This window comes from Trachemys scripta, chromosome 1, assembly GCF_013100865.1.
Source record: "Trachemys scripta elegans isolate TJP31775 chromosome 1, CAS_Tse_1.0, whole genome shotgun sequence".
NCBI classification, from domain to species: domain Eukaryota; kingdom Metazoa; phylum Chordata; order Testudines; family Emydidae; genus Trachemys; species Trachemys scripta.
In genome coordinates this window covers 307,675,511-307,693,250 of record NC_048298.1, presented here as the reverse complement: position 1 = coordinate 307,693,250, position 17,740 = coordinate 307,675,511, and the positions used below count along the sequence as shown (strand labels likewise).

The 17,740-nt window shown below is 43.6% G+C and overlaps 1 protein-coding gene across 1 annotated transcript; it reads left to right on the top strand.

The window, feature by feature from the left end:
* Positions 1–94: 94 nt before the first annotated feature.
* On the top strand, positions 95–17,067 carry LOC117871135 (protein mono-ADP-ribosyltransferase PARP4-like). The gene is made up of 5 exons (XM_034758809.1): positions 95–530; positions 933–1,036; positions 11,812–11,914; positions 13,995–14,124; positions 15,829–17,067. Exons 2-5 carry the CDS (start codon positions 935–937, stop codon positions 16,001–16,003), a joined length of 510 nt encoding a protein of 169 aa, XP_034614700.1. The 5' UTR covers positions 95–530; positions 933–934; the 3' UTR covers positions 16,004–17,067.
* Positions 17,068–17,740: the final 673 nt, after the last annotated feature.

Sequence of the window (17,740 nt, the reverse complement as noted above, 5' to 3'; positions counted from 1 at the left end):
CTCCTCCTCCTGGTGGCCTAGCTCCTTGCCCTCCTCCTTGCCCTCTTCCTGGTGCCCCAGCTCCTTGCCCTCCTCCTCCTCTTCCTGGTGCCCCAGCTCCTTGCCCTCCTCCTCCTCTTCCTGGTGCCCCAGCTCCTTGCCCTCCTCCTCCTCTTCCTGGTGGCCTAGCTCCTTGCCCTCTTCCTGGTGCCCCAGCTCCTTGCCCTCCTCCTTGTGGCCAAGCTCCTCCTCCTCCTCCTTGCCCTCCTCCTGGTGGCCAACCTCCTTGCCCTCCTCCTTGCCCTCTTTTTGGTGGCCAAGCTCCTTGCTCTCTTTTTGGCCTTCCTCCTTGCTCTCCTAAATTCACTCAGGGGCTTTCTTCATATATAAAGAGCTCATTTACTCCTGTGGGCAGAACCCTGAAGAAGGCAAATTTTGAAGCACAAGTTACTCCTGAAGTTCTTGCTTCACCAGCTAGGTTAAGACTAGGATCACCAATGCTACAAACTGCACCAAAGCGTAGAGAAAAACTTCATCATCGGCTCAGCAAGGTTAGTAGAAGTCTGAATTATGCTTTGCCTTTCTCTGATGTTGAACATGTAGCCAAAACAAACAGGAGTAGTTGCTCTTGATTGCCCTGGACTTCCACATCAAGGGATGCTGAAGAAGAGGAGGTAAATTCTGCTCTTTTATAGTGATTTATATTTTGGAGGTTTAATTAACTTTTAATGGAGTGATATAAACTTGGATCTTGTTTCTGCCACCCTTATTCATGTTGATTAAACTTACTTTACTACACTAGTAGTCCCATAGATCTCAGTGGAATTAGTTGTGTGATGAAGTACTATTTAATATGAATAAGGCAGAATCAGGTTCTTAGTGAATATTTCTGTTGTGTGTGGTTGTTGTTTTTTTGTTTGTTTGTTTGTTTTTTAAGGATCTTGTCTTAACAGCAATGAGGGGAAAAAAGCTTGGTAAAACATTACCACAGATGAGGATTCAACAAAGTCCACCAAGTGCTGTAACCTGGACTCAGATTTTTGAGCTCCAAAATCAGGTACAGTGCCGTTGTTTCCATATCTGCGTTACTTAAAAGCAAGATACAAGGAATAACTTTTTAAAAATTGTTTTTATTACAAATAGTGTACTTTGGGTTCTTCTGTTGGCATCTAAATGTAAATCTATGTCTAGTGAAGAGTTACTTCTGTTGGGTCCTACAGGAGAATTTACTTGGTATTCCTCAGGGTTCCTCAATATAAATAACAATATTGGTATCTCTGACAGGGTGCGCTGACCACTCTGGCGCCTTCTGCTGGCTGTCTTGGGAATTAGCTCTGCATGTTACTGTGCCCTCTTCGGGTAGTGCCTCGCCGCTGTCACTCCTGCTCTAGGACCCACATCTTTTGAAGGACCATGGCATCCTCTTCAGCGACACAGCCCTCCGGCCGTGCCACACACTGTGCTTCCCCCTTCCAGGGGACCTGCAGTCCACTGTTCAGCCACTTCCCTTAGTGGCTACTGCAGTGGATTGTGTGGCCACTTCCTCATGGCCCCAGCATTCTCTTTGCCCTTGCCTCAGGGCCTCTGTCATCCATTCCTCCCCCCCCCCCCCCTCTGCTAGCAGCACTGCTCTGTCCAGGGTGCTGGCAGTTCTCTCAGCCCTCCAGAGACACAGTCCTTCCTCCTTGGGCTCCCAGCAGGGAACTGCATTCTCTGCCATGCAGCTCCCTTTTTATATGGGCCTGCTTGGCCGCTCCCTACAACCCTTCTCTGATTGGCTGCCTCCAGCACAGCCTCCCTCGGGATGCTTTTAACCCCTTTTCTGCCAGTGAGGGGCAGCCACCCTATCAACGATCTAATTTATTCTGTAGATTTACTCAGAAAGAAATCAATTTCCAATATGTTGCCTTTTTGAAAGCCAATTTGTTGTTCAAAAAGCAGTTGCACTTTGAGACCATTCAGTCCTGCCATCAGATAAGCAGATTTGCACTGTGCAAATTCATCTTTCTTATTTATTTATAATCTAATTTTGTAAGATACATGATGAGACAAAATCTTGGTTGAATTTGTTGATTTCATTGGCAGCTCCAGTGATCAGACTAGGAATCCTCAAAATAGCCTCCTCAACCAAGAGATGTGTCTCAATATTTTTGAGATGCTGAAATTATAAGATAAATTTTCTAAATCTTCAACTCAGTGTTCTGGTACAATTAATAAGCAGTCAGAGTCTTTAGTAAAGTATTAATGGGAGCTAGAGTGAGAACAAAGAACAGCCATACTGGATCAGACCAATGGTACATATAGCCTGCTATTCTCTTTTCTGACAGTGCGTGGGCCCAAATGCTTCAGAGGGAATGAACAGAACAGAGCAATTATTTACAGATCCATCCCGTCATCCAATCCCAACTTCTGGCAGTCTGAGTCTTAGGACACCCAGAGCATGGGGTTGCATCCCTGACCATCTTGGCTAATAGCCATTGATGGACTTGTCCTCCATGAACTTATCTAATTCTTTTTTGAACCCAGTTATAATTTTGGCCTTCACATCATCCCCTGGTAATGAGTTCTACAGGTTGACAGTGTGTTGTTTGAAGAAATAATTCATTTTGTTTGCTTTGTTTACAATAATTTAATCAGGTGACCCTTCATTCTTGTGTTATGTAAAGGGGTAAATAACACACTTCATTATTCACTTTCTCCACGCTATTCATGATTTTATAGGCCTTTTTCATATCCCCCTTGGTCGTTTCTTTTCTACACTTTTCTTTCCCCTCATATGGAAGCTGTTCCATACCCTTAATCAATTTTGTTTCTCTTTTCTGTATTTTTTTTTTTCAATTATAACATATATTTTTTTGAGATGGGTCAACCAAAACTGCACGTAGTATTCAAGGTGTGAGTTTACAATGGATTTTTATAGTGCATGATGATATTTACTGTCTTATTATCTGTCCCTTTCCTAATGGTTTCTAACATACGATTATCTTTTTTCTCTGCCTCTGCACATTGAACATATGTTTTCAGAGAACTAGCCACAGTGACTCCACAATCTCTTTTTTGCGTGGTAACAGCTAATTTAGACCCCTACATTTTGTATGTATAGTTGGGATTATGTTTTCCCATGTGCATTTCTTTGCATTTATCAACATTGAATTTCAACTGGCATGTTGTTGCCCAGTCACCCAGTTTTCTGAGATCTCTTTGTAACTCTTCGCAGTCAGTTTTGGACTTAACTGTCTTGAGCAATTTTGTATCATCTGCAAACTTTGCCACCTCACTGCTTACCCCATTTTCCAGATTGTTTATGAATATGTTGAACAGCACTGGTACCAATACAAACCCATGAGGGACCCGCTATTTACCTCTCTCCACTGTGAAATCTGACCATTTATTCCTACCCTTTGTTTCCTGTCTTTTAAGCAGTTACTGATCCATGAGAGGATCTTCCCTCTTATCCCATGACTGCTTACTTAGCTTAAGAGCCTTTGGTGAAGGATCATGTTAAAGGCTTTCTGAAAGTCCAAGTACATTATATCTACTGGAGCTCCCTTGTCCACATGTTTGTTTATCCCAGCAAAGTATTATAATAGATTGGTGAGGCATGATTTCTCTTTACAAAAGCCATGCTGACTCTTCCCCAGAAATAGTGTTCATCTGTGTGCCCTTACCCAGTGACCAGTCTGACAGTGGCCAGGAGGAGGTCATTTCCCTGACTCCTCATCGTGGCCCACCATCACAATACAAGGGTCCTCCCCAATTCCATCGAGCCAACCCACAATTGTGATACAGGCCACCTGGAGTAACCCCTCTGCCCAAGCCTGCCCTCCTTCCCCCCACCCTCGTGGCTATATTGCAGTCCGTGGGCAACATACACACATGTTGCAGCTGTCCAGTGTCTCTCAGAGAGAGTCCACCAGATGGTCTCCTACAGCCTGGCTGTCCAGAGCCCCTGAGCCCCTGAGCTGGGGGAGGAGGAAGCTTTTTCAGAACAGGAAGAAAGACTCGAAGGGGAAGCTACCCCCCCAAGCAAACTTCTCCTCATCTCCACCAGATGAGGCTGTAATGTCTCCCCCCCCCCCCCCCCCCCCGCCATCACTAGGTGATGATTTTAAGAACTTGCTGGATCATACCAAGAGAGTGGCAGATGAGCTACAGATTCCTCTACAGGAGGTGGCAGATACACATCACAAGTTGGTGAATATTCTGCACACCTCTTCCTCATCCAGAGTTGCCTTCCCAATTAATGAGGCTATTCTAGATCCTACCAAAGTCATCCAGCAGACTCCAGCCTCCACCGCACCAACCAGCAACACAGCAAAAAAAAGTACTACATCCCTCCCAAAGAAGCAAATTTGCCGGCGACATTAGTTTAGAGTCGTGAATTACCAAACTGTCATGGTCAAATAAAATTTTATTAATTATGGGAAACTCAATGCGTTTTTGGAGCATTTACTGGAGAGACACAAGGAGCAGTTTCAGACCATTCTTAGACAGGGTCAGTTAATAGCCAGACTGGTGCTAGAGACAGCACTGGATGTAGCTGATACAGCAGCCCGCCCAGTCTCCAGGACAGTGGTACTGAAGCAGGCTTCTTGGCTACACCTTTCTGCATTTCCCAAAGCTCTGCAAAAGATTTCCTGTTTGAAGGGCCCAAACTCTTTGCAGAGAAGACCGATTCTTCTCCCCACATCCTGAAGGATTCCAGGACCACATTACACTCCCTAGGAATCTACACTGCGGGACAGAAGAGAAGATATACCTCTCAGCCACAGCACAGGTCACAATCTCCTCAATACCCACCATCTCAGGCTGTTATTAGCCACAGTGTAAGAAGACCAGAGCTCAAAAGCAGAAGCAGACCACACCCCAGTCTGCGACCTCTCAAACCGCCTCTTCTAAGCGTTTTTGACGGGTTGGTCAAGGGCCTGAACAATTATACCTTGCAACATGAGCTGCCAGCTACACGCTTGTCACCTTCAGAAGTCACCTGGCCCTATTTCACAGCAGTTGTGAGAATATCAGCACTGACAGATGGGTCCTGGAGATTATTTCGAAGAGTTATGCCATTCAATTCATGTCCCTCCCCATTCCAACCCTCCTTCCCTGTCCCCCTTCAGGGACCCTTCTCATAAGAACCTACTTCATCAGGAAATATATCATTTGTTATGCCTAGGGGCCATTGAACCAGTTCCAGTGCAACTCAGGAGCAAAGGGCTTTACTTTCATTATTTCCTGATCCCCAAAGCGAAGGGAGGTCAGAGGTCCATTCTAGATCTAAGGGTATTAAACAAATACGGGAAGGTGCAGACTTTCAAGATGGTCACACTAGCAAGGAGATTGATTTACAGCACTCGACCTACAAGATGTCTACTTCCATATCTCAATATAACCATTGTACAGGAAATTTCCTATGGTTTACCTTTGGGGCAGGACCATTATCAGTTCAGACTGCTCCACCCAGGGTATTCTCCAAGGTTCTCTTCATTTTAGTGGTGCACGAACCCCGGTACAGCAACTGGAGTTTATCCGCACCAACCTTGAGAGCGTTCCTCCCACTACACAGACTCGCCACCCTGGGATGAATGCTTTCCTAATAAGCTGGGGAGCTCACCTACACAACCACAAGGTTCAGGGCAAGTGACCTTCCATATCACTCTTTGGGAGCTAAAGGCTGTCAGGAATGCCTGTGCACACTTTCTGCCTTTCATCAAGAACACCCATGTGAAAGTCATGATAGACTTAACATGACTTGTATGTTTTACATAAATCACCAAGGGTGTGCCAGATCTCTCTCCCTCTGCAAGGAAGCACTCAAACTTTGGAATTGATGCACCCATCACAATGTGCTTATCTCAGCTGTCTATCTACCAGGGATATAGAACATGACAGCCGACAGTCTCAGTCAGAATTTTTGTCACGACCATGAGTGGGTACCGAACTCAGAGGTGCTTCAAGATATATTCGCCCTAAGGGGAACTCTGATTATGGATCTCTTTGCTACTTCCCAGAACAAAAAATGTCATTACTGCTCCAGGGCCAGCCTGGGGAAACATTCACTGGGAAACGCCCTCATCAATTTCCTCTTCTGTCCAAGATCCTGTTGAACATTCAGTGAGACAAAGCGAGAGTTATTCTGATTGCCCCTCCTGGCCATGACAAGTCTGGCTCCCTTACCTGACACTGATGGCAATATGCCCTCCTGTTCCTCTTCGGCACATTACTCACCTGCTCTCTCAAAACAATGGGCTGATCCTTCACCCCAACTTGCGGTTCTTCCACCTCCAGGCTTGGCTCCTTCTTAGTTCCAAGGCTTAGAGGCAGAATGCTCTGATGAGCAAAGACATGTCGCTACACAGCCAAAAGTTGACCACTCGACATATTCGCCTGCAAAATGGAAACGATTCCAAGTTTGTTGTCATTCTAAACACATAGACCCAACCTCATCTTCCCTCCCTCTGATTTTACACTACATTTTAGACCTCAAGAGGTCAAACCTCTCTCTCAGCTCCCTTAAGGTACATCTCTCAGTGAAAACGGCTTTCCACTGCCGGGTAGACAGATTCTCAGTGTTTGCTCACCTGCTGACGCATAGATTCCTTAAAGGCATTGGGAATCTCTTCCCGCATCAGTCTGGGATCTTAATCTAGTTCTCAGGGCTTTGACTAGACCTCCCTTTGAGTCCATGGAAAACTTGCTCTCCCTTACACCTGTCCATAAAAACAGCATTTCCAATTGCCATTACCTCAGCTAGGCACATAGGAGAAATAGTGGCTCTGATGGCACACCCACCATTCACGGCCTTTTTTAAAGACAAAGTAACCCTAAGGCCATATCCCAAGTTTCTCCCTACTTTCTCTGCACTTTCCATATGAATCAACAGATTCATCTCCTTGTTTTTTCCCAAAACTGTATTGTGACAACAGGGAGATGATTCTGCATAAGGACACTAGCATTGTGCTTGGACAGGACTAAGGACTTTAGGAAATCCCCTAAATTCTTCCTTTCGTCCACAGAAAGATCCAAAAACTTTGTGATATTGGCTCAAAGACTATCCAAATGGGTCTCTGGTTGCATTAATCACTGTTATCAAGGACGCAACCTGCTTCCATCCAGAGTCCATGCGCACTCCATGAGGTAAATTTCTACCTCGGTCACATTACTTAAAGATATCCCTATCTCAGAAATCTGTAGAGCAACGACTTGGACTTCTGCCCATACTTTTGCAGAACATTTATGCGATCACTTAAGATTTGGCCCCCAATGCCATCTTTGACTCCACAGTACACTCTGTAGTGACAGACTCCATTCTGAAATCTCATATTCCAGTGGTGGGTACTGCTCGGGAGTCACGTATAGTGAAGCACCCATACGGACACTACTCGAAGAAGAAGAGGAAGTTACTCACTTTGTGCAGTATTGATGGTTCTTTGAGATGTCTGTCCCTATGGGTGCTCCACAACCAGCCCTCCTCCCCTCTACTTTGGAGTTCTCTATAGGGCTCTGGGGTGGAGAGGGAAGTGAGGGGACTTCGCCCGTGCAGCGCTAGATAGCCTTGAGGCAGACCATGAGGGAGGGAGAGCATGTATGTGGGTTCAACGGACACTGCTACCAAAAATCTCCAATTAGAGGCTCAGGGGCACACATACACCTTCAGTGGAGCACCCTTAGGGACAGACATCTCAAAGAACCATTGTTACTGCACAAAGTGAGTAATTTCCTCATCGCGATTGGTTGATCCCGGAGACTCTCCCAGTCAATCACAATCTCTGGCCGCTAAAAGTCTGGTGGTGTAGCGGGGCTGCTGCTAAGGCAGGCTCTCTGCCTGCCCCGGCCCCACGCCGCTCCCAGAAGGGGCCAGCACACCCCCGCAGCCTCGGGGAAGGGGACGGTGGGCAGGGGTCTCTGTGCGCTCCCCCTGTCTGCCGGTACCACCCCTGCAGCTCCCATTGGCCAGGAATGTGGAACGGTGGCCAATGGGAGCTGCAGGGGCAGTGCCTGCAGACAGGAGCAGTGTGCGTACCCATGTGCCCCTCCCAGGGGCTGCAGGGGCACATTGGCCCCTTACGGGATCAGCATGGGGCCGGGACAGGGAGGGAGCCTGCCTTAGCCCTGCTGCGCCGCCAACCGGGAGCTGCCTGAGGTAAGTGAACCCCCCTGCCGGGAGCCCACACCCCAACCCTCCTCCCAGAGCCACGTATCCATACCCCCTCCTGTACCCCAAGCCTCTGCCCCAGCCCTGAGCCCCCTCTCAGAGCCAGCACCCCATACCCTCTCCTGCACCGCAACACTCTTCCCCAGCCTGGAGCCCCCTCCTGCACCGAAACTTCCTCCCAGAGCCTGCACCCGCACCCCCTCCTGCACCCCAACACTCTGCCCCAGTCTGGAGCCCCCTCTTGCACACAAACTCTCTCCCAGAGCTTGTACCCCTCACCCCCTCCTGCATCCCAATCCCCTGCTCCAGGCTCAGCCTGGAGCCCCCTTCCACACTGCAAACCCCTTGGTCCCAGCCCAGAGCCTGCTCCCCCTCCCGAACCCCAACCCCCTGCTCCAGCCCAGTGAAAATGAGTGAGAGTGGGGGAGAGTGAGTGACGGAGAGAGGGGGAGATGGAGTGAGCAGGGCGGGGCTTTGGGAAGGGCTGGGGCCTCGGGGAAGGGGCGGGATAGATCCTGGGTTGCCCTTAAATTCAAAAAGCGATCTTGTGCATAAAAAGCTTGGAGACCACTGATCTAGACTAAAGAGTAGCTGTGCCACCCTTGCCCTGCAATCTTGGATGCCTTACGATGCCTGAAGGAGTTCCCACCTGGGTTGCTCACAAATAGCCTTCCAGCATGCAAGCCATACCCTGAGTATTTGTGTGTAACTGCGGCCTGCCAGCCAGATTTGGGTTACACTCCAGCTCTCACTAGCCTTGGTCATACTGCAGCGTGACCCCAACATACCCCCAGTCTTAGTTTTCCCATGAGAAATGTATGTCCTTTACTACCCAGCCCTCTCCTGGACAATAGAAGTTATATAAAGTCTGTTATTTCTTTAATAGAAATAGTATGCAAACAACTTGCCACCGCAAATGGAGTTTCCCATGCATTTCAATTTAAACACACTGGATTAGATAAAACAAAAAAACCGCCAAGTTTATTAACTGCAAGGAGAAAGATTTTAAGTGAGTACAAGTAATGAGGCATAAAGTCCGACATGGTTATAAGAAAAATAAAGATAAAACTCAACTGGTGCATATCTTAACTATGTTAAATTCAAAGCAGAGTTTTCTCACCACAAGCTTTCAGCAGTCTTACTGACAGACTTTTTAAGTCAGGACCCCTTCTCCCAGAGTCCAATGAATGCTTTCTTTGTCGCTTCAGGTTGCATTAGTGCGATGGGCGGGGAGAGGAGGTGTTGTGGGGTGTGTCCCTTTTTTTTTTTTTTAATAGTTTCAGTTCCCCTCTTAAAAAACATTTCCAGCTGGGTACCAAGAGACAAAAAATTTGTGGGGAAGGATGTTTCTTGCTGCTTTTTCCTCACCAGTTTCAGCTTTCTTTGTTTCCCTTCATGCTTGATGACTCTGTTTTCTGTTCAAGCACAGCACACATTCCTTTGTTTGAGATAGACCTGTTCACCAACTTCTGCTTGGGTAGGGTTGTGGTTTGGAACATGTGTTAATAACATCATACAGGGAAATCTTATAACTTAACATACAATGTTGCCACACATATTTCATCAGGACAATATTTACTAGAAAATTATGAATTTTCAAATGATACCTTACAAGACATACTTTGTACAAAAAAATATTACAATTGTGTGGACACAGGTACATTCTGTCACACTGTCTCTTCATAATAACTGGGGTCCCCTCCCCTGGACAGGTATCCTCAGTGCAAGAGGATACCATGACATCATCTGAAAGGAGAGTCCTAACTATGGGATTATTTCCCTCTACTCCAGTTTGATGTTTTCCTTCTCCTAGTCTTTCAACCTCCTCAATAGCACAGAGGCTATCATACTGGGAGAGGGACTGTTCTTCTGTATCCTGGAAAATCTCCTCTACATACATCTGTCTCTCTTAGCTCATCTGGTTCATTCACTCTGGTCTCAAGAGCCTGTACTTGGTCTCGGTGAGCTGCTTGCACTGAATGCACACACATGCCACCTGCCCACAAGGCAGGTAATCATACATGCTATATTCAGTGCAATAAACTGGATAGCCCTCACTTGATGCTGGACTTCTGGCTGCATTCTCTTTACACTTGTAGGGTTTTTGGGGGCAGGGAGAGGGGAGCAGTGATTATTGTCGTAAATTTAGACAATGTTTATTGGGTACATTTGGCTTCATGTTTCCTCTTTAAACTCCCTCATAAAACTCTCATTTGCTACTCCTGTTGGCTATCTCCTCTGGTCATTGTAACAGCCTTCAGCAGTATTGTCTATAGCAGTTGTTCTTCACTTTGGGGTCAAATCCAGTGAGTTACAACATTTTTTATATATAAATAATTCCTGCAGGATTGCCAAACCTGAGTATTCATTAAAGAAAAAAAGTTTCTAACACAATGTAATTTACTACTGTAATTAAGTTTAAGGGGACAGATTTTCCAGCACCTTGCCTCCATTTTAATGTTACTTTGTGTTTACCTGATTATGCCTTTAAATCAGATATTTAGTCATCTAAATTACCTTAATTGTGTCCACAGGTAACTGTGGGCATAATATTGCACTTGCAGTTTTTTGTTCTTGTAAAGCTGCAAGAACAAAAATGCAGTTCCAGTTCAGGCCAGCCTAAACATTTACCCTATTGAATATTTAACATTAGAGAATCAATATTTTTAAAATTATGCAAAATCAGATTTGATTTCAAGATCATTATACTTACCAACTGGGACACATTTTGATTTGAATGTGAAAGTTCAAAGCTTTGTGTTCTGCCTGTTTTGAGAGTAGCAAACTGTCTAGTATGTGTCTCTTTCCTACTTATCAGAATTTCCAATCTTGTGTCAAATAAAATGGAATGGGATTTAATAAACTTAACATTGTATTTCACAATACAAATAGCACATTTACTAATTTCATGGAGGCTGTTGTTTTCTCAGTGGAGTGGATCCTTTTCTGCTGATTTCAGTTGGGGAAGTACTCTACTTTGAGCATTATTTTTAGTGTAATTTTCAAATTATTTATTTTAAAACTTTTTGCAAGTTAATAGTTTGTTTGTTTGGTTTGTATCTGAAAATAAAGAACTTGCTGCTGATGCCACCACTGCTGTCCCACTTCCCTCTGAAACTCAGTGTTCCCACCTCTTGTGCTTTCTGCTCCCCTGTCTCAACCTCCCCATCCCCCAAGAGGTTCACTTCCCAGTCAGAGCGCCCCACTCATTATTCTAACCCACACATCATTGCACATAACACATTACTGTACGTGGGATAAATAATGGAAAGAAGCTAATGATTTGCATTCATCTTATTGGTTTGTTTTTAGTACTCCACTGATGTAGGATTGGTCAGATAATTTATTCCAGAGGTTCTCCAACTGTGGTACATATGTCACTGTTGGTACGCTGGCTGTAGCCAGGTAGTATGTGGATTGGTTAAGGAATAGGCTCACAGTAAGAATCCATTTTAGCTACACTGATTAAAATTATGATGTCGATACATCATGCTTTTGAATTTTAGATCTTAAAGTTTGTGGATCACTGACTAATTCACGAAAGTACATTATATTTTTTGCATAAGTCATTTGAACATTTTATTGTAATTACTTTCCTATCTGTACTTTGATATTTTAATGTGAATTTTGCAATGTCTTAAATGACCTTTGTCTGTTTTTTTGTTTGGTTTATTTCACAGGATGGCTTTTGGAATCTCAGCCCAGAACTTGGGGTTATTTTGGATCTTGATGTGGATTATTTAACCAATATTTTCCTTGCAAAAAAGGGCATTTGGTCCCTAGGTACATCAGTTGTTTTCTCATTCATTAAAAGTAGCTGGATGGTATTACAGTTAATGGTTTGGTTTGTTTTTTTTAAATGTAATAACCATGTGTGTGCAGAGCTTATATTAATGTATATTTTCCATATTACTAACAATGGCTTAAGATTGGCTCACCCTAGATTTTAAATAGACACTATCAATTTGAAGTTTTCTGAAGTTACTAATTTTTAAAAATTCAAGTTTCTGCTAGAGCGTTCTTTCAGTGTCCTGGCTGCTGTGTGCCTGTCCTATGGAGGCAGCATATTTTGGGCAGCAGTGAAGGTTCTTTTTGTCCTGGTTATTATACATGCTAGATTAAGCAACTCTGAAATGTTTAATTGTATTAGAAAAAAAAATCAGACTCAAATGTTCCCACTTTCATCCTCAGAAAGGTGGGGTCACTTCTACATAATGGAGAGGAAAGCAAAATGGTACCCAGCTGAGGCCATCCCTCCCCCAGCACCCTCCTGGATCCAAAACTATGCAGGGGAGTCCTCCCTATATTCTGGGGGCAGTAGGACCTAGGTAGTGCCCCTTCTCACTCTCCCCCTCATGTGGGCTTGGAAATAAACAGCAAAGAGGAGCCAGCCAGAGTCTCCAGCCACTAGTGACAGGCATACAAAGCAGGGACCTCGGAGAACTTTCTGTGGTTTTGACTAGACTTTCTCTGCCCTGTGCTGAATGGCTTTTTGCTTCAAAACTCCCTTCCTCTCCCTCAGTCTCTTCACCTTAGCTTTACTCCAAACTTGTTGCCCCTTTTACCCTCTTTTCCCCTGCCCTGTCTCCCTCACCCTCTTCCCTTCACTTTCCATTTAGCTGACCTGCTACCTCTCCCCTCCATAAAAATGGAACTAGCATGGCATTTGGATGCCTATAGCCAATCCTCTGCTCAGCAGATTGGTTGAGGGTAGAAGTGAACAGGGACCAGCTGGATGCTTTCCACACAAAATGTCAACATTATATACCGGGCATAAAGTGGAATGACTTCATCTGTAATGCAGATGTTTGTGGTTGTTCGGGTCTACGCACGCGGCACCTTATACTTTTCAGACATGTCACAAGGATGCCACAAGACATTCCAGCGAACGCCATTCTCCGGGTGGCTTGTAACATCCGGGATAAAATTGCACCAACCGAGGTGTAGAGGCGGCCCAGAGGCAGACCTCCTATTACATGGGTTCATCAAGTCTGTTCCAATGTTGGACTCTCAGGCTGTCAATCCTTTGCAGTTGTGCAGGAACGGACCAAATGGCGAATGATCGCTACTGCCAACTGTCTGACTAAGTGTTGAAGAAGAAGGACATTTGCTGCCATCATATTGTTCACTCTGCTTCTATGTATACCCTTCCCTCCACAACACGTGTTTGTGTTGTCTGTTTAGATTGTAAGCTCTTCGGGGCAGGGATTGTCTTTTTGTTTACACATACATTCCAAACTACACTGATGTACTGCTTCTTCCCACCCCTTCCCATTATGTTGTTTACATCTTTCATGTATACATTTCCTTCTTCCTTGTCAGCTATTGCTCTGTGCTGTTGGCAGGCAGAAAATTAACATGAACAAAGTTTGTCCTCTCTGAATCACTTGGGGACAGTGCTTAAAGTGTGCATGGGGAGTGCAAACTGGGCAAAAATAAAAATTGGGTTGAGATGTGCACTTTAATCACTGTCTTACCAAAGCTGCTGCTCCAGTGCTTCATCAGAGATCAGAAATTGTACAAGTTTCCCCTTGCTGCTTGCACAAAGACCTAAGTGGAACATGATGGAAGCAACCCCAAACCACAAAAACCCAGCAGCACACTGCCAGCCCTTGAGTTCTGACTCCAACGCAGCGAACTATATGTCTCTGAAACTGTTTTTAAAAAAGCATGGATTATTGTGTATATTGGGTGATGAAACAAAATTAAACAGCATTAGGATAACTAGATTTTGTGAGCATGACTATTACTTTGACAGTAAGTACTACAAAATATCAAATATTAACTTTGTTGACAAGTATTAATATTAATGTTGACAAGTAACAATTATACTAGGAATCACACCCTTTTCCCTCCTTTTTAGGTCCTAAAGGAAGAGAAGTATTGCAGTTGATTGCTACACTTTTGGTACTGCAGTTCATACGTTATAATCAGCAACTGGAAGGGATAACCTTCAAATCTCTAATGAAACTGGATGATTCGCCTACTTCAAGGTGTGCTTTATATTCATGCATACATTAAATATTTACAGAGATCTACATTAAATATTTAATGTATGAATGTAAACTGCTGAACATTTTAACATGCGTGAAATGAATAGTTATTGGGTATTGGTAACTAATATACTACAGCATATGACTGTTAATGAAAAGTATAATTGACAGTGTCGATGCATTGCTTCTTACAACAAAATCTTTGTTTTCAAAATGTGGTCTATAAAATTAAGAAATACATAAACAATGTCCTGCATCAGCAAAAAACATTTATATAGTAAATGGGAACAGTATGAATTTTAGGGCTTGATGAGGCTCTTAGATGTATGGCACAGATCATCTGGACCAGACCGTCCATCCCTGATATCAACATCATCCACACCACAATCCCCACTCTGTCCATTAACCCTCCAAGTGGCCTGGGCAATGCAGATGGTCCCCAGATGAGAATCCTCTGCAATATAATATAGCTGCATGCTGTATTACGTTTTGTATGGGCGATCTCTGCATCATGGAACTTCCCTTTATTGGGGAGGTACAATGAACACCAGACAGCTGGGGAGCCTGTCAGCACCACTCCACCAAAAGGGAAGGGGGAGCGCAGCAGAGATCTAGGAGCACATGAAGGAACAGGAATACTATACAGATGGCTCCGGCCTCTAGCAGATTCCCCATGGTATGTGAATTCTGGGAATTTAACCCCTGCATGTAGTGTGGGGGATTATACCCCACCTTCCTGCTCCTTCCACCCACCCCCAAAAATTATAGGAACTTGCAGCAAGGAAAACCTTGTGAAATCTTCCTCTGTAGTCTCCCTGCCTCAGGTGTTTCTGTGGGAGATGTTATCTGGCTCTATATACCTAGGGTTTCTGTGACAAGTTACAAATAACACATGATAGATGTCATGTTGCTTAATGCGCTACTGGAAGGCACACACCTACTACATGATGAGTATGATATAAAAACCTAAACAAACTAGAGAGATGCTTAAATTAGTTTTGTCCTGTAACCTCAGTCAGGAATGTAGTACATAATAATAAAATGTGATGTTGGGTTAAAACATAGTAGGGAGAAAAGGAAAATGGGAGGAACTGTGCATATATGTGAACACATTGAGGACCCAAAAATTGAGTCAAATCTGATATTACTGCCTTGATGAGATGCTTTTTATGGACTAATTCACGCCACCTATGTCACTGAAGTAGCTAGTGCACATTAACTACTCTGCACTGTTACACTTTGGAAGTGTATTAAGCTAAAGTTCATAAAGGCACTCAGTGCGAATTAAGAGTGTCCACGCAGGGAGTTTGTGCGAAGTAGACAGTGCACTTTAAAATCACTCCCTAACTTATTCCACATTAACTTCCCCATGTAGACAAGCCCAAACATTTGTGGTGAATTTGACCCTACATCTTTCTCCATGACAAGAAAGCTGCTCAGGCTAGACTTTGTTTTTCCTTGAAATCTCTGCCTCAAATTATCATATATATATATATTATATAAAAAGAGATCTTTTGTTAATGATTGGGTTGAAGCATTGTTGATATTTTCTCCACCAAGTGACTTCGGTGGCAAGGGCAAGATTTTCTTTTTGTATCCTTTGGTGCATTTGATTGTGCTTAGTTTGTAGACAGCTGCAGGAACTGCTCAGTTACGTCACTGTTCTCATATTTCAGTATAATCACACTTTATTTCTATATACAGTGCTATTCACTGGGCTTTTGCTTCAGTAAAGAAAGCAGTGGAATGGGTAAGAAGAACTGACAGACAATTTCCAGCCATCTGCTATCGACTTGAACTTGGGAAGGATTGGGACTCTGCCACTAAGAAGTTGTTGGGTATCGAGTTAATCAGCACCAACTTTCCTCCAAGTATTTAATCACAGAAGACTTCTATAAGAGTTAACTACTTTACTCATTTTGCAATTATAAGACAAATTACAGGAGTTCACTGCATTAATAGAGGATAATTTGATTTTATATCTGTATAATTATTAGGTAGTTTTAATATCCAGGAAATTAACCAAAGACATGGAAATTTGGGGTTTTTTCTTATATTGTCATCAATATGGACAGTAATTTTAAATTTAAATATAGTGTTTTACTAAGAGTAAACATATACTGCAATTCACTGTCTAAAACTCAATATTTAGCTTCTATGTTAGATAATTTTTAATTTAAATTAACCATTTTGCAGTGCTAATGCTTTTATAATGTGTTTAATATAAATTTGATTTCTTCTATAAACCTTATCCACTTCTTTGGACCAGTAGCACTATATAAAAAAACTGTAATGTAATAAAGGAATTACATCAGCAAGGAAATACTTCAATACACTGATGTCAAGAGGTATAAGAAGCTGAATAATAAAAAGCAAATAAACATTTCAAGGTTTTCACTTAGGTAGTTAGATAATTCATGCAGTTGAGTTTCTCATCAAAATGCAGCCAAAAGAAGCTGCGTATCTGTGATAATGATTAGGGGCATATGCCTCTCTGATGTCAGCAATCTGTGAATCATTAGATGCCCAACTGCTTCTGGATGTCCAGGTAGCAGCCTTTTCTTTCCAACACAGACATTGCTACTTTTACCTGTAAAAAGAACAGGAGTACTTGTGGCACCTTAGAGACTAAAAATTTATTTGAGCATAAATGTGTTAGTCTCTAAGGTGCCACAAGTACTCATGTTCTTTTTGAGGCTACAGACTAACACAGCTGCTAATCTGAAACCTGTTACTTTTACCTGTGTCTTTGGCACCTTGTGGTTGGACTACTGCAATGTGTTTTAAATGAAGCTGCATTTTAAGACAATGTGGAAAATACTGCAAATGCAGAAAATGGTTATCTGCATTCACAGAGACAATATAATGCTAAAAATCTCACTTTGGTTTGAAAACTTTTTATCTACTGTACAGTTGTTACAATAAACACTTAATGATGATTAATCACTGAAAGTCATTTAAAAAAGTATATTTTTCTGGCTTTCTTTTCAGTTTGTTTAACAGCATTTTGCACATAGTCAAATTCCCTAGTTTGTGTGGGTCTTTTACACAAGGGGAGAGAGAGAGAGACTCTTTTGAAAAATAGGAAATGTGATTGTAAAATCACAAAAATTGGCAGGGAAACTTGGGGCAGATTTAGGCCTTGTCTACACTACAGAGTTTTGTCGACAAAAGTTATGCCAACATATAGCAACTGCTTTAATTAAACTGCTGTAATTTAATTTAATTTAATTTAATTAAACCGTGGGGGGGAAGGATAGCTCAGTGGCTTGAGCATTGGCCTGCTAAATCGAGGGTTGTGAGTTCAATCCTTGAGGGGGCCATGTAGGGATCTGGGGCAAAAATCAGTACTTGGTCCTGCTAGTGAAGACAGGGGGCTGGACTCTATGACCTTCCAGCTCTATGAGATAGGTATATCTCCATATATGAATATGTCTACACTATGCTCTTAGTGTCAGCAGAGTGCATTCACATAACCACCTGTACCCTTCCCATGGCCCGAGCCCTGAGACCCCTACCCCCCCCCCAATGGCCAGAGCCACAAGGCCCCTCTTCCCCCGCCTCCCCTGGCCACAGGAGCCCCAGGCTGGCTGAAGCCCTGAGTCCCCCCCATCCA